Source organism: Salvelinus sp. IW2-2015, linkage group LG33 (genome assembly GCF_002910315.2).
Source record: "Salvelinus sp. IW2-2015 linkage group LG33, ASM291031v2, whole genome shotgun sequence".
Taxonomy (NCBI): Eukaryota; Metazoa; Chordata; class Actinopteri; order Salmoniformes; family Salmonidae; genus Salvelinus; species Salvelinus sp. IW2-2015.
Genome location: NC_036872.1, coordinates 7,317,988 through 7,342,632, shown reverse-complemented (window position 1 = coordinate 7,342,632; position 24,645 = coordinate 7,317,988). Strand labels below are relative to the sequence as shown.

General features: G+C 40.7%; 1 protein-coding gene across 1 annotated transcript in view; it reads left to right on the top strand.

Annotated features, from left to right (window-relative positions):
- LOC111958184 (netrin-G2) overlaps nt 1-16,840 on the top strand; it is a 52,944-nt gene extending 36,104 nt beyond the window's left edge. Inside the window, exons 6-8 of the mRNA XM_023979380.2 lie at nt 11,190-11,357; nt 12,802-12,936; nt 13,288-16,840. Coding sequence (XP_023835148.1) covers nt 11,190-11,357; nt 12,802-12,936; nt 13,288-13,511 — 527 coding nt within the window. The 3' untranslated portion in view covers nt 13,512-16,840. The remainder of the gene's footprint in view (nt 1-11,189; nt 11,358-12,801; nt 12,937-13,287) is intronic.
- Nucleotides 16,841-24,645: the final 7,805 nt, after the last annotated feature.

Below are 24,645 nucleotides of genomic sequence, written 5' to 3'. Positions count from 1 at the left end.
ATCAACTGAATTTACGACAGGTTGACTCCAATCAAGTTGTAGAAACATTTCAAGGATGACCAATGGAAACAAGATGAACCTGAATTTCATAGCAATAGGTCTGAATACTTTTTATTTACATTTTGTTTTACCTTTATTTAACTAGGCAAGTCAATTAAGAACAAATTCTTATTTTCAACGACAGCCTAGGAACAGTGGATTAACTGCCTTGTTCAGGGGCAGAATGACAGATTTGTACCTTGTCAGCTCGGGGATTCGATCTTGCAACCTTTCGGTTACTAGTCCAACACTTTTTAATCTGTAAAAATGACCAGAAACATGTTTTCACTTCGTCATTATGGGGTATTGTGTGTAGCTTGATAAGGAAAATGTTGAATTTAATTGATTTTAGAGGAATCTGGATAAAGTCAATGGATCTGAATACTTTCCGAATGCACATAACTCTTACCGTTTAAGGCACCATTGGCGTCATGGTGAAATCTCTGAGCGATTTCCTTCCTCTCCAGCAAATTAGTTAGGACGGACGCCTGTATCTTTGTAGTGACTGGGTGTATTGATACACCATCCAAAGTGTGATTCAATAACTTCACCATGCTCAAAAGGATATTCAATGTCTGCTTTCTATATTTTTACCCATCTACCAATAGGTGCCTTTTATTGCAAAGCATTGGAAAACCTCCCTGGTCTTTGTGGTTGAATCAGTGTTTGAAATTCACTGTTTGACTGAGGGACTTTACAGATAATTGTATGTGTGGGGTACAGAGATTAGGTAGTCATGGAACGTAAAGGTTTAATCAAGACATTTCGATTTGAAACCTTTTGGACATCAGAGCAATGTTGAGGGAATCCTATTTGAATCAGACAAGGATGTTCATATGATAGGTAAGATATACAAAACGTAAATTTGTCAACTGTATTTTTGCTAGTTATGTTTCAACATTCCCACCATCTTGTGCCAATATCAGTTCTTTTTAAGTCTTGGTTCCAGTAGTTTATATGTTTTTCTAAGAGATTGCCAGTTGGATAAGGCTCTCTGCAAGGTTTTGTATATCTTACCTATCATATGAATAAAAACATGTTTTCACTTTGTCATTATAGGGCATTGTGTGTAGATGGGTGAGAATATCTTTTTTTTTTAATCCATTTTGAATTCCGGTTGTAACACAACAAAATGTGGAATAAGTCGAGGGGTATGAATAATTTCTGAATGTATTTAAAATTCCAATTTTGTTTTGTTTAGGTCTCTGACAAAGAGAGAAATTCTAAGTATCTCGTATCCACCAAATGCGTCAAGCAAGTTGTGTTTGAGCTCAGTTTTAGTATGGACTAAGGGCTGGATTCAATCCGTATCACCAAAATATTGCGGAAGGTCTGCTTTATAGCTCGATTGAAATTTAAAGGCAATGTTTCTGCGTTCGAGGACACTGCATTCATGGTGTCTGCTCAATCGGAAATTACCTTTACATTTTAATGCGGTTCTTCCTTGATACTTCCACGTTATGGATTGAATCCAGCCCTTAGTTTGTAGAGTGCACTTAAATCTAAGGTCCATCCCCACAGAAACAGCTTAGGACAAGGGTTCTGTGAAGTCAGCTACTCTACATAGCGAAAGTGATACACTGTTGTCCACATTGGAGCACTACAGGGTCGGTTGTCCATTTCACTGAGATGGGTCTTTATAACGCCAAGGGCTCAGTTACCGTTTTAGTCGGAGATTACCTGGCCTATGCTTAAAATGTTCATGATAGCTTGAACTATTCTAAGCTCATAGGATGAAATTTGTATTTTTTATTTATTTCATAATTGGAAACCTATAGACGTGTCACTAGCCATTTGTCCTGATGAATTATGGAATACTCTCAATATCACTATGTAAGAGGAAAGGTCATGGTTCTTGATGAGCGCCTTCTTCTGATACCTTTCTCTGCGGTGTCACAAGTATCAGAGGGAGATTTGAAAACAGTCATCTACTGAGTACATAGTTATGAATGTGCTCAACATTGATGATAGCGGCTTCTAGGCAGCATCCACTTAAGGTGCTTTGCAGTAAAAATAAATAAAAGGTTCCATATTTATTCAGCATGCTTGTTCTTTAGACTATTCTCACCTGCTTGTTTGTCAAAATGAATGCCCAAAGTACCAAGGCAGCCTTTTCTCGACCTGGAGTGCTGATCTATAAAAAAATTATTTTACATTTAAATTTGACCAGGCAGGTCAATTTAACAACAAATTCTGGAAAAGTTCAGACTTAGATTATAATGAATATGATTATGAACAGGCAATGATTATTACCTGCCAATGTCCACCCCAAGTCTTCTCTTGGGTTGCATACACATACGCACACACACACACAAACGCACACCAGCGTAACTCCACCATCAAGAGACTGAGAGTGCTCTCTGATCTAGATGAACAAGCTGTCTCTCAGGGAGCAGATCTTCTCTGGGAAACCTTCTCTAAATTGGTTGGCCATTGTGGCAGATGGTAAAGGGGGGGAGAGGGGAGGGGTTAGGGGAAAGCTGTACATGTCCCAACCTCTGTAACTTCGTGTTACTCCACAGCTGCAGTACATTGTGACATGCCTCAGTGGCCACCTCTGCTCCACATACGTACATGTGGGTCGAATGTAGCCCAGATAGTTTACCCAAGGTAAATCCACCTCCAGCACTCATAAGGTTTCAACATGGCTACTACCGCACCCTAACAAAGCCATGATGTTCCTTCGGGCACAAAACATTCAGATATGTAAATACAGATCATAAGAAAGCGGAACATGACCAACTTCAATTCCCCACATTGATGCCACAAAGATATGCCTCAGCAAGTGTCCCAAAGTACACGCATAAGCATTTCCTTAATGATATGAGGTTGTGTGTGTGTGTGTGGTACCCAGCGTGTAAAAACCTGTCCCGGCTGATAATTGGGTCTCTTTTTATGTAAAGATTGATTTGGGAGTTTGTCCCTTTGGCCATGCGCTAATGATCAACCACTGGGGAGGGCTACAGCCTTAATAAAACATCAGCATGCCAGACAGCAGGAAAGCTCCCACTGTTCCAAATGCGCCCCACTGAATCCCAATGCACCCATCTGCAGGAGGAGGCCGAGTCGCTCACTACAGGGAGACTCTACACTTAACGCTACACCTGAAGCACGTTGCCGCATAATATTAGTACGATTTAAATATTGGGCATACGGGAGAATGAAAACATGATTTGGTTATTTGGCAAGGGCAAAGACACCTGTATTGTGTGTGTGTGTGTGTCGGCGTGTTTACTAGAGTACTTGCTTGTGTGTTTATTAGTGCGCGCATGTTTTTCTGTGTGCCTGTATTTCTGTCTCTCAGCCAATGTACCTTTTTTTAGTTACGCTTAGCATTCATTGTTAGAATACTTCAAAACATCAGACCCTAACGAGATACTGACCCCGATTTATCTTCTGTGCCAAACAGACATCACCACCTTCACTGACATAGTGACAGCTGTGGTGGGTCCCACATCCAGCACAGAGCTCAGTGACTCCCTAACTGACACACCAGGTTGGAAACTAGTGAGATGAACACTAGGCATTAGGCATTTGATAGTAGGTAACGTAGTAGTAGCTAGTGGTATGTGTACCTCAAACTGTATATCAATGCAAACTCCTTTTATTCATCTAGGTACTTTTAGTACCCACACTTAGATTAGTCTCAGTGGTTTTGTAGAATAGAATTTGTAGAAACGGCTGTATATACAGCATGTTTGTCTATGATGCTAGACAACATCTGGAGAGCATTGGTGTGTAAATGCAATAAACCTCTCAATTACCTAAATTACCTCATTGCTGGCTCAGTAAATGCTTTCCAATTGCTCCCTCAAGTGCTGCTTCTGGCAACAGATCAAACGTCTGTGCCAGCCACTATACCAGCCACTCTTCCAGCCAGTATGTCAGACACTGTGCCAGTCTCTGCCAGTCCCGACCAGACCGACAGTTCATCCTTAACCACAGTGAACTTGCTACCAATGGAGGTAAATCCCCCCACAACCACAGTGAGAGCACAGCCGAAAGGTAAGTACCCTGAAACACCAGAGGAATCGCTGACCTCTGACCTCTCACCCTTACACTACATGAGCTTTAACACCTCAAATAATACTTTTTTCTCCAAATGTCTTTTGATATTGTTCAGGGATCTAAACGTGTGAATATTGGTTAGACTATTCCATCCACTTTGGACATATCGATGGTCACATGGATTTTCTGTGACTTAATCATTTAGTACATTTTACAAACGTTTGGGACTATAAGAATAGCAAAGCAAACCTGGGTTATGATACCATATAACATCATAACGGACTGCCACTTTTACATTGATGTAGTAATAGAAATGTTGATCGTTGTGCTTCATCCTTGTCAACTAATGAGAGCAATACAAGACGGGATACAAATGATGAACTGAGCACAGTGGCGTAGTAGTGTTTGTGATCTTACTCCTACTGAAACACTTTGTCCGTCTCACAATCTGTGTCTGTAAACCATCTGTTTTAAACCGTCTTGCCTGTAAGCAAAACTGAGACCAGGGGGTTAACAGCAGATTAAACTGTGGTTTAATGGGAACAGTCAAGTGGCGCACTGGGTCCTTGAATCAGACATGTAAGAGAGACAGGCAGGAGAAACAAAACATCTTCATTGTTTGGCAGAGGAAACCCAAAAGAAGCCTGTAGACTGTCATATTTACCCCCATGAACCTCTCCCAGTGTGAATCAGGACTGCCAGAGGCCATAGAGTGCCTTATTCTCCCCAGAGGTTGCACTGGGGTAAAGAGATTAAACATGATTACTGGGCTAAAGTAGTCCTGAAGGCAAGGTATGGTATAAGGGCCATGATACTGACCTCTTAACATCTCCATGTGCTAGGCTTCTTACACTTTAGGATTCCCTGTCGGGTGCCAGCTACTAGCTTAGTAGTGTCCCTCAGTGCCAGGGGGAGTATTAGAGCAGAGCCTTACTGTTGTATTCACTGTACAAATGCTACATTTGTAACCCCCACCTATAAAGAGACAGTGAATGTGGGTGTGAATAGGGGTGTTTGGAGAGTATGGAATGCATAATTTGAGAGGACCAATGGTAGAAAGTTAAGTCATGATATCATTCCATGCTGTGTTTTGGTCTATTGACAGAGACATTTGACAAAATACAGAAGGTGAGAAGTTGGCCAAGTGTTTTCTACTCTCTTGTTTGGAAGATAAAATACCCAGCAGGCTCGCTATCCCTCAGGCTCTGGCAGCATGTTGAGTTCATCCCAGGGCTTTCCAGAACACAGATTAAACTGCCTACTTTGATTCCCTCAGGAATGTTTGATAGGAAAAGGAATGCAACAGAACATTTCATATCACCTGCAATAGAATGGCACCAAAGTGCTTTGTGGCATTTGACTTTTGAATCAAACGGTCATTCTGTTTGTTGCTCTCTTACCACCTTCCTCCTGCCTAGCAAGGGTCTGATGACATCCACTGTTCACAAGGAAAGTGCTGCCACTGGACACAATCAGCAGCCAGGAGCGATAAATCATTAAAAACGCTATCATTGTGTAGCATCATCTTTTTCTGGAGCACAGCATCGAGCCAGCAATACTGTGCTGGGGGCCAAAGCTCAAGCCTTTTCTGATCTATTTCTGAATACCAATTGAATGAACAGCTGCTAAATATTTCACAAGCCGGGAGAAGACAGGTCGTGGTAAGGGAGCGCAAACCAGGCAAGTTACGGAGCCTGTGGAGATAGATACAGTAGATAGATACATGAAACCATAACAGGATGGAGGCACGGAGCCGTGTCCTTGAGGAGTAGCCACAGGGCAGATGCAGGGGAAGTGATGATATCTGGGCATGGGGTATCCCATTTCTACTGATACTGACAGAAATAGGGAAAAGTTGAATGCTGTAGATATCACAAGACGATGCCAGCGAGCCAACATCAAAATATTATAAATATAACGGTGCAGTGGTTAGTATGCCATCTTAACAACTGATTGGTGTGATTTTTTTTCTGTACACAATTGCAGTTACTCAATCATCTGATGCAGCTGATGCCACATCTGACTCAGTCACACCATCATCTGATGCAACCACTCCAACATCAGTTGGATTTACTCTCACACCTGACAGCACAACGACAACTTCTTACACAGTGACTTCTGACAACAGTGCCACAGCATCTGACACAAGTACCACAGCATCTGACACAAGTACCACAGCATCTGACACAAGTACCACAGCATCTGACACAAGTACCACAGCATCTNCCACAGCATCTGACACAAGTACCACAGCATCTGACACAAGTACCACAGCATCTGACACAAGTACCACAGCATCTGACACAAGTACCACAGCATCTGACACAAGTACCACTACATCTGACACAAGTACCACTACATCTGACACAAGTACCACTACATCTGACACAAGTACCACAGCATATGACACAAGTACTACATTTGACACAAGTTCAACAACAACTGAGAGAAGTACTACAATATTCGACACAATTACTACACTATTTGACATTAGTTTTGCACCTTCTGTCACTAGTACTAACACATTTGACACAACTACCGCAGTATCAGACACAAGTATCGCAACATTTTACACAAGTACTGCATTTCTAACAAGAACTACAACCTCTTACACAAATATTTATTTTGACACAGGTTCTACAACAACTGACACAAGTACTGCATCTGACACAAGTACTACAATATTTGACACAATGACTTCAACATCTGATATATTTACCACAACTTATGGCACTATTACTTCAACATCTGGTGTGCCCTTTCTGGCATCGGACACAGTTACTCCAGCATCTGATGTAGTAACACCACCAACAGATGGATTTACCTCACCCCCTGATGATACATTTATTCCAGCATCTGAGGGAGATACACCCGCCTCTGACGTGGCTACTTCAGTATCTGATGGACTGACCTCACGACCCGATGAAGCTCCTTCAACACCTCAAGCAGTTCCTCCACCTCCCGACACGGTTTCCTCAGCACCTGATCCTCTTTCCCGTACACCGGGTGGAGACACCACCCAAGCTCCAGACAAATCTACTCCAGCACCTGACACAGATACCTCAACATCTGATGCTGCTACCCTGGCACCTGTTGTAGCTACTACAGCTCCAGACTCATCTTCAGCAGCTCCTGATCCTGCTACCCCATCTCCTGACACAGGTGATCCAGCTCCTGAGGCTGTTGATCCAGCTCCTGATGCAGGACCATCTCCTGATTCAGTTGATCCAGCTCCTGATGTAGGACCAGTTCCTGATTCAGTTGATCCAGCTCCTGAAGTAGGACCAGCTCTTGATTCAGTTGATTCATCTCCTGATGCTGTTGATCCAGCTCCTGATGCAGGACCATCTCCTGATGCTGTTGATCGAGCTCCTGATGTTGGACCAGTTCCTGATTCAGTTGATCCAGCTCCTGAAGTAGGACCAGCTCTTGATTCAGTTAATTCAGTTGATTCATTTCCTAATTCAGTTGATCCAACTCCTGATGATGCTGTTAATCCAGCCCCTGATGCAGGACCAGCTCCTGATTCAAATTATCCAGCTCTTGATTCAGTTGATTCAGCTCCTGATTCAGGACCAGCTCCTGATGCTTCCGCTCCAATGCCTAATGCTGGGGTCAGTGAGAAAGTGGAAAATAAAGAAGAAAATGTTAAAGAGGAAAAAGGTACACCGTGATATAGCAACAATACCCTCTTATTTTTTCATTTACAAGTGTATGAATATTCCATCAGTAAACTATGGTAAAACTGCAAATATTGAAGGAACCATCCCACTGGGCACAGACGTAATTTCAACGTCTAGTTTTGATTTTAAATTTGGTTGAGTCAAATTAATGTGAAATCAACAACACATTTCACCATGTTATTGGATTAGATTCAAAGTTGGGTGAAAAAAAGACAATTCCCCCACGTTGATGAGTTTTTGGAAAACCAATCAGTTTTCCATATTGATTCAACAACATGACATAGAATATTTTTGCTAAAATTATGTGGAGCCAACGCTGAATTAACAAATTTTTTCCCAGTGGTATATTTAGAATGAACAATGTTATCCTCTAATGTACAGTTGTGTATGCAGTCTATATGCTGCTAATAGGCAGTTGTGTCAGTAAGGTTTTATGACCTTTACACAAGCTGTTGCCTTATTGTCTCAACCATTTGACAAAGCCATTATCTAAAGGTTCATTCAACATGAATAAAGAATGAGTAAAAAGTTTGAAGTTGGTTTTTTTCCCTGATCTCTCAATCTCTCCGGTGTACACAGTTACCCCCATAACTGAAGCCAAAGGGGAAAGCAAAGAGGAAGAGAAAGAGAAAAAAAAAGATTTTGAAACGAAAGACAATGAGAAAAAAGGTATATTGCTTAACAGTAGTCTAGTAGTATTTGTACTGTATGTTGTGTGTGCTACAAAATATAGTTGTGTCAGATTAAAAAATAGTTTTAGTATAATCCAACAAATCAACTCTGTTATTGAAGCAGATGGGGATCTGTGAAACTCACTCCTCAGCCTGAAGTGTCTCCACTTGCAGCTAGCTTTTTGGTGGCGCAACTGGGTAGACACTTCAGAAGGGGTGTCATGTGTGTTTGCGAGGCAGAGGTCCTGGGTTCAAGCCCTGATATGAGCTGAATCAGGAGCAAGCGGTAGTCGTTAAGCAAGCAGCGTGACATCCTTTACAATGGTGCCAATTGACTCAGATCTGCAGTTGCGCTCAACTCAACGCTGGGGTCCCTGTGGAGGGAATTTGGGGGGGGGGGTGAAGGTAGCAGATGGGGTTCTGTGAAACTCCACTCGCGCTGCCGAACAGCTAGCTGGGTAAGACGCTTCAGGTTGGCGGCCATGTTTGTTTGCGAGGCAGAGGTCCCGGGTTCAAACCTGAGTCAGGAGGGAGCGGTACTGGCTAAGCCAAGCAGCGTGACGTCCTTTACATTAGCATTAGCATGTCAATTTGTAGTGGCGTCGGTAACCATTCATGTTGAATTCCCTGACCCAACTCAATGGGGTTGAAGTTGGAGTGTTAGTCACCTGGTTGCTATAGGAAAACATCCCCACTGGGTGTCAGAGTACAAACAGATAATTGATGGACAAAATAGGAGCGGAAAAGCATTGAGCCATTTTTGGATGAGCCCATGTCCCAGTAGGATACCTGATCCATGGTTTCATGAGGCTATTGACTCAAAGCACCAGGCTGCTGACAAGCATTAGGAGTAGTCTGTGTGTTTGTCAAACCTAGAGCAGCTAATGTATTTTTGTTGTTGACAAGGATCATGTGGTACAGAATATGCCACATAGTATTGTGTGGGTGATCCTGTCACCACTCAAGACTCCGCTCATCAGCTGTAGCTGAACCAGTATTGCAAGCTAAACATCTTTGCTATGGACTATGATTCCTATCACTTCAGGGTTGTGTTGATTTGGCACTAAACGGGAGAAAACGGACTGAAGCTCATTTCGTTTTATGTTTAAATTTTAAAACTAAAATAATTGTTACGTTCCCTAATAAACACAACCCAGGTAGGCATTTTATTGCTGGTGAGATGGATTGTCTGATTGGGACTGACATGTTGTTCTTGTAGAGGAGTGAATATCTACACTTTGCGAATGACTAAACGTTGTGGTAATACACAATACTGTGTGTTAATGTGTAGATTTCAGTGGTTTATGGAATGTATGAGGTCTTTCTCTGTGAATCATGCAAGATGTCTGAGCAGTTGGCACCCTATTGTGTTTCAGGATTGCTTTGGCATCAATTGTATATTTTAATAGCCATGATATTTCAGACACTGTGTAGTAGAGGCTTGTACACATTGGCATGTTAGTATTATCTATAACACAGTTAAATAGATGCTTTATTTCCCAAGCGGTTGTAAAACTGTTGATTCCCGGTGGGTCCAAATACAGCCAGTCTAAGGTTGCATACGTCCAGTTTCAAGGTAAGAAATGATTTACCACACTGAAGCTTTGAATCTGTTTGGACTAGAGAACTGTGGAAAAATGACCAAAGTTTGACCAGTCTTTTTCCTTCATTCATTTGTCTTTTGTTTTTTCCATGCATTTCTATGTTGCACATTTGGGTTTTGTTTGCTTCATAAGGTAAGCAACTTATTTCCCCGCCATTTATAGCATTACTGTCGTTACCTTTTTGTTGTGAACTTGTAATGAAATCTCAGAACCTATAGTGTCTGTGTCGCAACTGATTTTATAGTGTCATTTGTGTGGATGACTGTGTTAACTGTGGATTCATTTGTGAGATGGTGACCATTCTTTCAACAATCTGTAGGGTAATAGGCCCATTCATATTTGATAAGCTGTTTTTGCCCCCTGTCCCACTGCTCTACTCTGTGGTACAGCAGGTCTTCATATTGCACCAGCAACATCTTTTTAAAATAGCGTGTCAATAATGAATCCCCTCTAAACAAAGAGATGTAACATGAAGCCTGATTAAACAACTAAACCATAATCTAAATCTCCTTGTAAATTTAGCATTATTTAGCTTCTTGTAGTATAATGGAACAAACTGCTAATGCATAATAAGCTCCATTATGACAATCAATTGATCAAGACTGTAATGCAAACAAAATTGAAACAACTTATTTGGTATATTTGCGCTACCATTGATTACATGTTACACCTCTGTAAATCAATGTACAGTATTGAGGCCGGATCGTTAGCTGGTTAAATAATGCAGATTTTGACTTATTGAGGTCAATGGATTTCCCATGGGGCCACAAAGTCAGGAACTGGTTTCTGAACTCAGCATAATTCAGGTCTATGGAGCCTGCTATGTCTTATCCATTTGGCTTTTGTATAATGAGTGAAACAGTTAAGTTGTACACTTAGAAATACATTTGCTATCTAGAACCTTGAAGGGTTCTTCTTTGAATAAGCTTTTTTAGTTGCAGGTAGAACCCTTTTGGGTTGCATGTAGAACCCTTTCCACAGTGGGTTCTACATGGAACCAAAAAGGGTTCTCCTATGGGGACAGCCAAATAACCCTTTTGGAAACATTTTTCTAAGAGTGTAGAGTAAATAACTTTGAGTGCTACCTCTGACTTTGAATTGTTTGAATAGGACCATTCCTCCTCCTCCTCCTCCTCCTCCTCCTCCTCCTCCACTAACCCTACTCCGCTCTTTCCCCTTGACAGACTGTGAGTGCTATGGCCACTCGAACCGCTGCAGTTATATTGACTTTATCAACATCGTGACTTGTGTCAGCTGCAAACACAACACTAGGGGGCAGAACTGTCAGCACTGTCGACTGGGATACTTCCGGAATATCTCTGCTGAGCTGGACGATGACAACGTTTGTATAGGTCAGGACCTCTCATCAGTTCCTTCATGTACATTACACAATGATATGCACAACGGAAAATGTTTGATAAAGGCAAAACAAGACAGATGTATCATTGTGTATTGCCTTCAATCCCTACTAATCACCTGCAAATCTGTGATGTCTCCTGTATGACCCCTTGCAGGTCAAGAGTATTAAAGCATGATCCCTTGAGCCTATAACAGCTAAATAGAATCATTATAGCTAGCTAATCATTTATTCAGAAAAGGTTGAAAACATTGCGATTCATACCATAGTAACCTAAAATGTTAAGGAATTACAATTACACCTGCTGGATCTAAATGAATCAGCATACAATGTTTGTAAAGCAGCATATGTAACAATACATGAAGGTACCCTGTCTAAAGTTGTTAACTGTTACGTTGTTAAGTATACTTTAAATGCTCTTTTCACATCTATATTAGAATTGTGTTGGTGGAGCCCATTGCCATGCATCCTATTCAACTCCCCATTTATCATAGGTAAGATGAAAAAATGACTGTAACTAAAGAATACAGCCAGTGTCTAAATTAAATGTAACTGTCGACAATTTTAAACAGCATGCAACATTCAGGTGTATTTATAAACAAATGATTTGTAAACCAAGAAAATTACAATTACACAATTTCAACCAATGAGGTTTAATGATTTATATATACTCATAATAAATAGTCTATGAACGTATACACTTTTCAGCCCCTTTATAAACCCTTGATTAACATTTTACTACACAAATACAGTAGCACTACACAAAGTACTACACAGTGCCGAGCAAGAATGACACAATGGCACACTGACACCTACTGGAGGATCTATCATACACAACAGCAATACTGTTCGTACTGTTAGTCGTGATCTATTGGACATTCAACATTTTGCAATGGAAACAAAATCAGGAAGTTTTCTTACTTGGCAAGTTCCCCCGTTTCAGTCCATTTCCTTGTGTTTGGTAGCGAATGAAGACGACCGTGTCCTACCTTGGGAAAATGCTGAACGTTTGAACAATGAAGTCAGCTGAGCTCTTATCAAATGTTAAAAACGAAGTTTATGATATTTTATCCAAATAAGTTCGTCACAGAATCCAGTGTCAGTGTTATAAGATACAGCTGTGAAGTGGGCCTAATGTTTTCAGGCAAAGGATAAGACATGTACTAAAGTAATATAATATTACAGAGAAATGGTAAAGCAATGCCTCAGGCTGTCAAAGTTTCCTCAGGCTGAGAGACGTGTCATGTAAAATGATTAAACGTGCATAGAATGGTCAGCATAATACCAGTGACATGTTTATGTTGATGTAGGTCTATGTGACCGGGGCTAGTGACACTGCTGTTTCAACTAGATTGATGAGCACTTAGCTTATTTACATGTGCTGTGTTGTATTTCTACCCTCACTAAAGCAGCAATGTGTTGTTAATCCCTTTGTGCAGAGTGTAATTGTAATCAGCTGGGATCCTTCCATGCTCGCTGCAACGACACAGGGTTCTGCCAGTGTAGAGATGGCTCCATTGGGCCGAAGTGTGAGGACTGCCTGCCTGGATACAGCTGGAGACAAGGTTGCTCCCGTAAGTAGGGGTGTGCGTGGGTGTGTGAAGGTAAAGTTAAGACCAGTAGCCTAAAGTTGAGCAGTCTGCCAATTGAATGGTAATCGATGCACAGTGAGCTCTATGAGTCCTTTCAAGGTCATGTAACAATCTGGCAAGCTTTACTGTATAATCAGTCATTCAACAGAAAATGTCAACCGTACAGGTAAGGTCAAAACAGGTGTCTTGTTATAGTACTCGTTGCCAAAACCAGTTAACTTTTCTCAGGGTGTCCTGTAGTGATTCTAGGCTTGAGGCATTCAGTTGTCACACTGATCCTATCCACTTTGTTTCCTCCCTCCTTCTCCATCTCCTCCCTGTCTCATCTCGTAGCCAACGTCTGCGATGATGAGTTCCTGCTGTGCCAGAATGGAGGCACCTGCTTCCAGAACCAGAAGTGTCTGTGTCTGCCAGAGTACAAGGGGGTGCTGTGTGAGCAGCTGCTCTGCGAGGGAGAGAGGGGCTGTAGCGGTGCCTCTGCCTCCTACGTCAGCCTGGCCGCCATGCTGAGCTGCCTTCTAGCCAACGCCCTGCTTAGAATAGTCACTGCTTGCTGAGCCACAACCAGGACAGCTGGAGCACACCTGGTTGTAGTATTGGGACCCTCCACCCGCCGCGCTAACCTCAGTCTCACGGTGCTGTTGCATTCTGAAACATTGTTTGCGGGCGCCAAGCCTCTCGTCGCCTCGCCACGAGGAAACAAAGAGAGAGTTCCTCTCTGGCTCTCACTCTGAAAGCCAGTGCTGAAAGAACGTATACCAAAAAAACAAAATCACTATCTAAGAAAAGTTTAAAGAGTGAAGAGTATTCTTTATGAAACAGTTTTTTTTCTTCTTGTCGTACATCTAAGTCTGTTCTCACTGAAATACTGCACTTAGCCAACTTGTTTTCTGACCCGAGATGGTTGTAATCACTGCTGAGGCCTACTAATGCCAAGTTTCTCTTACTCTCAAATTCACGTTTCCTTACTTTGCTGCATAGCCTATTTGTTTCCTGGCAACCATCATTGAACTGAAAAGAGTGGGGAAATATGAGTAAAACATGTTTTAATCAGAGTTGATGTTTCAGTGGCTTGTGTTGGAGAATCAATTGTTGCATGGAAATCATGAAGCAAAGAGAGGGAGTATGACCTATCCAAATTGAACAAATCTATGTATATTTCAAAGGAAATATATGACTATTGTATATTAACATTGTTTGAATATTTTTGGTAGAAATTGTTATTTTTGTTCTAAGTAAACGTTATCATTCTAAAGAAAATGACCCATGATGAGATTTTTATTACCGTAAACCTTTCTGAGAACGTGACTGTTAGAAGATTAGGATGATGTTCCTGATTCCATTGGATAAAGACAGTTGAAGGAATAAAGTGTGAAGGTTTGAAAGTTCAATAATTTGACTCCAGGGTTTTATCGCGACACACACTCTCGCTCTCTCTAACACGTGAATATAATATTTCCGGAAGAACACTATTTTCACTAATCCCTTATCAAAAGTCTATAACAAAACATGTACAGTGCAAGAGCTGCATTGATATATTAGTTGATCGTTTTAGCTCACACAACATGAAACCGTGGCATTGATAGTACATTCTTATGATTTTATACGTATCCTTATACTGTGCATCACAAGCCTGGTATGTAAGTGAAATCAGATCTGGATATTCGTCATGAAATTCTGTTTTTGAAACTGCATATGGAATGTGAAAGCCCATATCCAAAATGAACATCATCCCAGCTCTGGATTTTAGCAGCCAATGATATTAGAGGACAGAGCTGTAGAGCACAATATAGGATTGATACACTACACATCCTCAACAGAAGAAGAGCACCGCAGTTGAATTATTTTGTGCTTGTGATTTTCTAAAAACCCCATTTTGGTTCTATAAAATGTGTATGATAGAGAGCCTACTAATTCAAATGTAAATGTTTGCTCATTAACAGAAACATGACACGTTAGGTCTCAGTTGTGTAAAGTACTTAAGTAAAAATTCTTTAAACTGCTACTTATGTAATATGTAATTTACTTTACTACGACAACTTTTACTGTTACTTCACTACATTCCTAAAGAAAATAACGTACTTTTCCCTGACATCCAAAAGTACTCTTTACAATTTGAATGCTTAGCAGAAAAGGAAAATGGCCCAATTCACACACTTATCAAGAATACATCCATAGTCATCCCTACTGCCTCTGATCTGGCAAACTCCTTAAACACAAATGCTTCATTTGTAAATTATATATCTGAGTGTTGGAGTGTGCCCTTGGCTATCCGTATTTTTGTTTTAATTGTGTCATCTGTTATGCTTAATATAAGGAATTTTAAATGATTTATACTTTTGATACTTAAGTATATTTAAAACCAAATACTTTAAGACTTTTACTTAATTAGTATTTTACTGGGTGACTTTCACTTTTACTTGAGCCATTTTCTATTAAGGTATCTTTACTTTTATTCAAGTATGACAATCGGGTACTTTTTCCACCACTGTTCGGTCTTGCCGATTAGCCATCAGGACTCCAGCTACATTAGTCTTGGGTAAGTGAGCACACTGATCTTGCACTTGAAGAAATAGTGGTCTATTGATACTGAATTATTAGTGTTGAGGGACAACGTTCATTTTAAATTGAATTAAGGATGTTTGTTTGGTCGAATTTTAGGTATGGCTGTTAATATTCAGCATGAATAAAGAATTTTGAATTAGTAACACTAACTTCACTGTGTGGGTATGTGGCCAACTCTAAAACAGAGACTGCATCCTCCGCAGGTACAATACTACTCGCTCTTATAGCCCAGCAGCATCACTCATCTGAAATCTCTTCAACTACTACGGGGTAATAGGGGGACATGCTATTACACCTGAGTGTGGAGGTCCCTTCTCAACTTTCTCTTCCACTAAATGATATGCTTAACATTCAAGCACTATGGCCATCATTGACATTTTTCAGTCAGGGATCAATCGGTCCTTGGGCAAGGAAACAAAATTGATGTCCAAGAAACCTGGAGACAAATACAAGTAGAGGTCACGTCTCCTGATGGCTGAGTCATTAGTGTACTCTTATTTTCTGTAATACAACACCTCATTTCCATTATTGGAATGAAATAAACCGTTTTCTTTTTAGACAGGTCTCAACAAAGCCCACAATGATGAATCAAAGGTATTCCCTCTGTTTGCAAACATAAAATGATGAATTCCCTAAAACTAATAGATAAAGAAAAGCAATATGCCAAATGTAAAAGATAGTGTTTTCCATAATCATGAATCTCTGTATCTGACTTCCTTATACACTGCAGGAGAGCAGATCCTCTGACAGTGATGCTGGGGTTGGCACCTTCAATCCAGACATTAATGACCACCCCTAAACCTCACTATAACAACTACGGTTTTCACTGTTGGAAAGTAAAGAGATTGATGAATTCAAAAACAAATTATAATACCTGCTTTTCGTATTGAAACTTCATGTTTTGAACACCTCTGATTGGCAGATACATTCGCTTCCTTGATACATTTTTGGCAACAGCAGAGCAGAAGTATTTGGTTGGGCTCAGAGTCCACTATTATATCTTCACTGACCAACCCCAGGAGGTTCCACCCTTTGGAAGGTCCCTTACCGTCGTCCTGGTACCCAGGTTTAAGTCTCTCTCTAGAGGATGGAGAGTGTGCAAAGCTGTCATCAAGGCAATAGGTGGCTACTTTAAAGAATCTAAAATATATTTTGATTTGTTTAACACTTTTTTGGTTACTACATGATTCCATATGTGTTATTTCATAGTTTTGATGTCTTCACTATTATTCTACAATGTAGAAAGCAGTTAAAATAAAGAAAAACCCTTGAACGAGTAGGTGTGTCCAAACTTTTGACTGGTACTGTATATATTTTCCGGACTCTGACATTACTCATTCTGCTATTTCTTAATTTCTTATTTTTTGTTTTGTGGGGGGGGGGGGGGGGGTTGTGTGTATTGTTTTTGTATTGTTAGGAGCTAGAAACTTAAGCATTTCTCTGAACCTGCGATAACTTCTGCAAAATATGTGTACGAGACCCATACAATTTGATTTGAGTTCATTTTGATTTGCTCTTACTCCCAATATAATCCTTTTTTGGTTCAAAGGCACAAAAGGTGACAGGCAGAAATGTCGCTGAATTAATTAATTATAGAATGTCTACATGTACCTTTGCATTTTGTTCCACTAAATGTGTTTGTCACATTTTGTTGGTACAGTCAGAGCCATAAAAGTGTAGCTCGGGACTGTACCAGAGCCTACCAATACATGATTGGAGCATACTAGATTCTGTATTGTACTTTTGAGATGTAGCTTCTGTAATCATTATATCCATGCGTCCATTGACCATTCCTTTCACACCCTGATCTGTTTCACCTGTCCTTGTGATTGTCTCCACCCCCTCCAGGTGGCGCTTATTTTCCCCGGTGTATTTATCCCTGTGTTTCCTGTCTCTCTGTGCCAGTTCATCTTGTATGTTTAGTCAAGTCAACCAGCATGTTTTCCCCCGTACTCCTTTTCTATTCTCTTTTTGCTAGTCTTCTCGGTTTTGACCACTGCCTGACTCTGGACTACTTTCCCGCCTGCCTGATCATCCTGCCTGCCCCGACTTTGAATCTGCCCGCCCTTCGGTACTTATTGGACTATTTTGCCTGTACACGACCATTCTCTTGCCTACCCCTTTTTGGATTAATAAACATTGTAAGACTCCAACCATCTGCCTCATGTGTCTGCACCTGGGTCTCGCCTTGTGCCTTGATAATTCCATAACAGTAATTGAAGAAGATTGAAGAATAAACGAGAATGTGTAATTTAGTGATATGAAATGAACTTTTTATGTAGCTGCTTTTTGGAATAGTGGTTAAGACCTGGTAATAGTTTGTCCTAATTATTCCGGTGCATAAAATGTATCATTTTATCTGTTCTAAATGGTTTCTCACTGGGCACGGACGTCAATAAAACATCTATTCCACGTTGGCTCAATGTAATTTCATTTAAATGTGGAAACAACGTTCATTCAACCAGTGTGTGCCCAGTTAATTATCTCCGGCTTGTTCTTGACTGTGGGAGCAGGTATCGGTGTTGCTTGTAACGTCAGACTGTTACCATGGTTACCTTGTGATGGAAAATGTTATTGTTTGTGCTTTTCTAATAACCAATGTCTGTGTTCTATTTATGTGCTTTTCTTAACTATTTTTGTCTTCATGCAAATTACTGATTGAACGAATCTTCACTATCAGTATTTGCAATTTAGCGGTACGCCCAGACCCTTGTTTTGAGAACGATATATCAGTTTCACTGTCTCAGCTTAGAGAGAAGATGCCTCGTGAGGTATTGGTCTATCACATGCATGACCCAGTTTTGGTCGTTCACATGAATGAAGCAAAAATGAATGATGAATTAATTATGAATGATGAATAAGTTAAATCATGCAAATAACTTGTCTGTATATAAGAGAACTAACAGGACTGCCCCGGGAGAGCTCCTGATTGACATGTGTACTTGGTGCATTGAGTTGGTTGGAACCTCTCTAGCACGCTGATAATAAACAATGATTAATTTAAGATTGACTTCGAGTGTCAATGTGTAGAATTCCAGCGACAATTTGGCGTCACGAACGACGATGACTGATTCGGCATGCGGAGCTTTCCAGTGGGGGTCTGCAAGGAAAACAGGTGGCGCATTTCATGTATCGTGAGGGAAATTCCCGTCTGACCAAAAGAGGACAAGACCCGCCCAGACCAGACCCTTACTGTGAGCTGCCGAGGAGGAGACACATCATCTGCGAACAATTGAGGGACATGTATTCTGATTTCGGTAAGTCAATTTAAATAAATGTATATAAAAAATATAAAAACATATAAAACCAATTAAACTAGACATAAATATGTAGAAGTCTCTGGTTAACTTTCCCAGAAGTCACAATGTCTTTCGCGGTTGTAGGTGGTTAGAATGGATACTTCAGAGTACCATTCAGAAATGTTCTTATGGTATAGGTGCTTCGGCGGTTGTCGGTGTTCTCGTTCTAGGTTTACGTAATTTCTAGCTGCAGACTAGTAATTCGTGTCGTCTACAATTTGCTCCTTCTGTAGTGAATTGATAGTCTCAGAGTTGAACCATTTCTAGCCATGTAGCCAAAACTACAGCTGTATGGTCTCCGTGGCCTGCAGAATTGTAGCCATTCCAAAGTGGGGACTCCATCCCGGCGTTCTCTGACTCAATGTATATTTTGTAGGATGGTGTTTTATACCGTGTGGAAGAAGGGGGGTTCTATGACGCCTAATGTGATGTCTGGGCTCACAGGGGTGTGGCCACTGACTAGTTAATGTTTATTTGATGTTTATTAGTTTCACGTTTAATCACATATGTTACACAATATTTAGATGTAAACCTGACAGCTGGGAAATGTACACTTTAAGAGATACAGTTATGTGTGTTTCCTGTCCTTCATGAGGTCACCAAATGAAACACACTCATCATAACTGTCCATTAAGTGTCCACAAACCATTCCCACATTCTCAAAAGTGGAAATATTGTTTAATTCTCCCATTTTGGGGATTAGGAGTTTGGCCAAGTCTCTCTTTGTTCTCTCTCCCCCAATACTGCATGTCAGTTTGTACCAGGTATTTATGACCTGTCATAAAGTCATAAAACTTGTGGTGGGGAGAGTAAGYGGGGGGGGGGGGGGGGGGGGCAATATATACACCCCCAAAGGGCCACGTCATGACAATGGATTGAAATTATTACTATTAAAATGGACATTTGGATAATAAGATAACAAGAGATTGAAATTTGGTTAATAAGATATTGAAATTTAGCTATAACGTACTGAGGGAATGAGAGCTTTCAGGGGACTAGCTCCAGTGTGAATGTGTGCTGAGTTATGCAGTTCTGTGTGAGACAGTTTTTCCATCTATAACGTTATCTAGGGGCCCGTCCATCGTAGTCTGGGACTACTAGAGTGTATTGGAAGTAGTGGCATGAACCGTTGAAGATACATATGGTGCATAGGATGTGACAATAAAACCGTCTCTGTGGTCTGAGAACCGCTGATAATAGCACAAGGTGTCATTGTAGGCATTTAGAATTGTTGAAGATGCACATGGAGTCGTGTGGATGTGAATACCTAAGTCTAGTCATATAGGGAAAATAATGAATAACCCTACAAGTTCTGTGTGAGCTGAGTTTTCCCATCCATATAATGTTATCTTGATGACAGCTTTGCACACTCTTGGCGTTCTCTCAACCAGCTTCATGGGGCATTCATAGTTTTGATGTCTTCACTATTACTCTACAATGTAGAAAATAGTCTAAATAAATAAAAACCCTTGAATGAGTAGGTGTTCTAAAACTTTTGACCGGTAATGTATATATAGTAACATTGTTAGGGTAGACTAAAATTAAAACAACTTTCTCCATATTGGAAGGCATTATCATAATTGTTTTGTTTTTAAACTTTGCAATAGGGGGAAGTTCAGAACATTGATTGAGAAGGTCTTCCTATTGGGAAGAAGGGAGTCCTAATTGAGGGAAACAGATATGGAGACTAGTGAAAGTAATAAAGGGAATGGTAATATTAGTGGCTTTCAGATAGGAATTTAATAATGCAATATCTTAGTAATTTAAAAAAGTAAATGTTTCAATTCAAGGTCACATGACGAACAGAGGGATTGTGCATTGGGACTGATATGAAATGAGGCTGCCATCTGGTGTTTGGGTCAGTGATAAGCTTCCTGTGGAACAATAGATAGCCGCAGTTTGAACTCAAACAGACTGTGGGGAAATTTGGAACAGAGGTATGAATTGAATTAGACATTTATTTATTACAATTTATTATAAAATTCTATAGCTTGGGTAGCACCAGTGATTTAAGTAAGATGGTAATGTAATCTAAAACAATAATCTGGTTCCATTACGTGGAACTGTGTCTAGAATGAAGTAAATCCAAGTAAACATTTTAGTACTGGATATTGAGCTGATAAGCCAGCACCAACTTTTTGAAGGTCGTGGCAGATTTGTTAAACAACAGGTTTTATATTTTGACTAGTTTATGACCCAGGGACAGTTTGTACTGAACTGTATGTCAATGCAACAGGTCAAAATGACAGTTATTACAAGAGAGGGGCTCTGGGATTGTTTAATTTAGAAGGTGCCTATTCAGCTTGACGGGTAAAGCCTGGCCATTTTGTTTGTTTTTAACCTACGATTTTTACCACACACATGCCAGCACCCACACACATCCCACCTGTTATGAATATGTAGTTGTGGTGTTCATACTCTGTTTGATTTATGTGTGGGGTCTTGTTATTTTGGTTTTAGGCAGTTTTTCACAGGTTAGAAAGGATACACCTTAAAGGACACACAAATTACATTTTCTTAAGTTTCTATTGTCAGAGTTTGGGTTGCACACATGTAAATTCTCTTCATACGAAATGTACTGAAAAACCCAATGTAAACCTGATACAACATTTTTTTGAAATATCTTTAAATAATGTCTGATGTACACACACTCACTTAATAGGGCTGAATGACCTCTGACCTCTGTTATGACTTTCTGGTGAGGCCTGATCACCCTCACCAGCATGACTGGGGACATTGGGTGACATTTAAATGTAATATGGACAACAATAATTAGGAAGAAGTTTCTAATTTATCAACAGTCCTATGTGTGATTCGGAACACGAGAAGGAGAGAGAGAGAGCTGCCCCTGAATGAGGGACACCTGTCTATTTTACCATCACCTTATGAGATACAATTAACTTAAGATTGAGTCATCAAGGGTTGTAATTCAAATTTAATTTGTTCTTTTGATTTAACAGGCAGTGTTGTTTTTTTGGGCATCTTCACATGCCTGTCTGTAAAAGGAAAAAATATATGTTAGTAATGGTTGACAGTTACTCCAAATGGACAGAAGTTTTCCCCACATCAAGTGATATGTGAAGAAGTTTATTGCTGTTGTTGTGTTGTTTGTTTGTTTTTGTCTTGCTTCAATACAAATCTCACCAGATTGGGTCTGCAGGATGGTCGGGATTCCCTGACCCTGTAACTCTGCGGTGGGATCGTCAAGATGATAGGGGAGTATAAGCCAATTTGGGGGAAAAAAATGTGTTTCAACTGTGTGTTGTTATTCTCTTTGACATTTGTCTTAGAAATCTGTATTAAGAATATTGGTATTAGTAATAATTTATAATACTGTACAGTAAATCATTTGTCTGGATTTCCTGAATCAGAAATGCTCTAAACTAAACTGTTGTTCTGGTCTGCCCTTTCTCAAGGTTATTTTGAAGGTGACCACAGATGGTATCCAGATGCATGGAAGGGATAATTTGACCAAGAACAGTGTGAACCTCAACCTCCCCTAACCGGCTGAAGTAATGGCGTTCACTGTGGTCCTTCACCACTTCTTTCGTGAGACCTGAGTCCGAGCCAGCAACCTGTACACAGCATCCAGTTGAAGCTACCAACTGCCTCTCAGGAGTGCGACATGAGTCCACGTGGAGTGAGCATGGAGAGAGATACCATCCAAACTTCTCTCATGCTGCTGGTGTACTGGTAGGAAAATGGACAAGACATAATGGACTGTACAGGGTGACATTAGGTGAAAGACATTATCAAGGGCCATCCAATTTGAACATGTGCCATTGGGAGGACAAACTGAAACTATCGGATGAAGAACATGAAGAAACACCAGAAGGATGAGTGTCGGGAGCGAGGGGGTTGGTCAACCATGCCGGAACTGATTTAGGCTTAACCCCCCCCAAAATATTTGGAGTATCAAGTTGATTGTGGAGGTCTGCACACTGCGAAGTGTATAGTAATTTAGACTACGAATGCATTGGGATACCAATCTGTCATGATGAGAAAAGTTCATGCTAGAAATATAAGATTAATACACTGTATGTCAATGTAAATGTACATTCTGCCAGTATCAGTGTGTGCTAAGTTGAGGGTCTTAAATTAAAGTGATAGATCCAATGTGAAGCACTAAGGACCGTCACTCTAAATTTGGGTTGGATAATTGATGAGACCCAAAATGGAGTTCAGGTGCATCTTGTTTCCGTTGATCATCCTTGAGATGTTTCTAAAACTTGATTAGAATCCTCCTGTGGTAAATTCAATTGATTGGACATGATTTGGAAAGGCAAGGATGTAATATTTGTCAGAGCAAAATCCAAACCATGAGGTTGAAGGAATTGTCTATAGAGCTCAGAAACAGGATTGCGTCAGATCTGGGGAAGGGTACCAAAACATTTATGCAGCATTGAAGGTCCCCAAGAACACAGTGGCCTTCTTCATTCTTAAATGGAAGAAGTTTGGAACCACCAAGATTCTTCCTAAAGCAGACTGCCCGGACAAACTGCGCAATTGGAGGAGAAGGGCCTTGGTCAGGGAGGTGACCAATGACCGAAAGGTCACTGACAGAGCTCCAGAGTTCCTCTGTGGGGATGGGAGAACCTTCCAGAAGGACAACCATCTTTGCTGCATTCCACCAATCAGGCCTTTATGGTGACCAGACGGACGCCACTCCTCAGTAAAAGGAGTTTGCCAAAAGGCACCCAAAGGATGAAACCAAGATTGAACTCTTTGGCATGAATGCCAAGCGTCATGTCTGGAGGAAACCTGGCACCATCCCTACGGTGACGCATGGTGGTGGCAGCATGATGCTGTGGGGATGTTTTTCAGTGGCAGGGACTGGGAGACTAGTCAGGATCGAGGGAAAGATGAATGGAACAAAGTACAGAGAGATCCTTGATGAAAACCTGCTCCAGAGCGCTTAGGACCTCAGGCTGGGGTGAAGGTTCACCTTCCAAAAGAACAACAACCCTAAACACACAGCCAAGACAATACAGGAGGGGCTTCAGGACAAGTGTCTGAATGTCCTTGAGTGGCCCAACCAGACCCGGGACTTGAACTCAATCGAACATCTCTGGAGAGACCTGAAAATATCTGTGCAGCTATGCTCCCCATCCAACCTGACAGAGCTTGAGAGGATCTGCAGAAAAGGTGTGCCAAGCTTGTAGTGTCATACCTAAGAAGACTCAAGGCTGTAATCTCTGCCATATGTACTTCAACAAAGTACTGAGTAAATGGTCTAAATACTATTGTACATGTGATATTTCAGTTTTTTTAAATTTGATAAATTATAACACTGATCTTCTCTTAGCAACAAGTGATGAGGTTATCGCTGAAATCCTTGTCCTGAATGTTAAGACTCATTCATATTTTAGACCTTTAAAAGGAGAGTAGGAGCGTTATCAAAGTTGTTCGCTGAGTTACCATGGGGTCTGTGATGTGTACCTCACTTGGATGATGTATTGGTCAACAGCCAACCTTCCAGATAAGGACCAGAGGGGAATCTGTAGTCTACTCTGTATGGACAATAACAGCCACTAAGATGAACATTTCTCTTTCAGTGTTGGGATATGTGTATTATTTCTGGGTCCATCCCAGTGGAAAATAACTGGTTGAAAATACAGAATTTGTTTAAATGACGTCATTAGTTTCTGGTTTAAATGACGTCATGTCAACCAAGTTTGCCTGCTGCTTGTTATGTGCATACTAATGATTGAATTACTGTGCTTGCTTTGTGATACCACTGGCTGGCGATATTTCAAAAATATTTAATTAATCAATGACAGCATTTGAGATTGTGAGAATAAATAACACATATGAGAACACTACATGG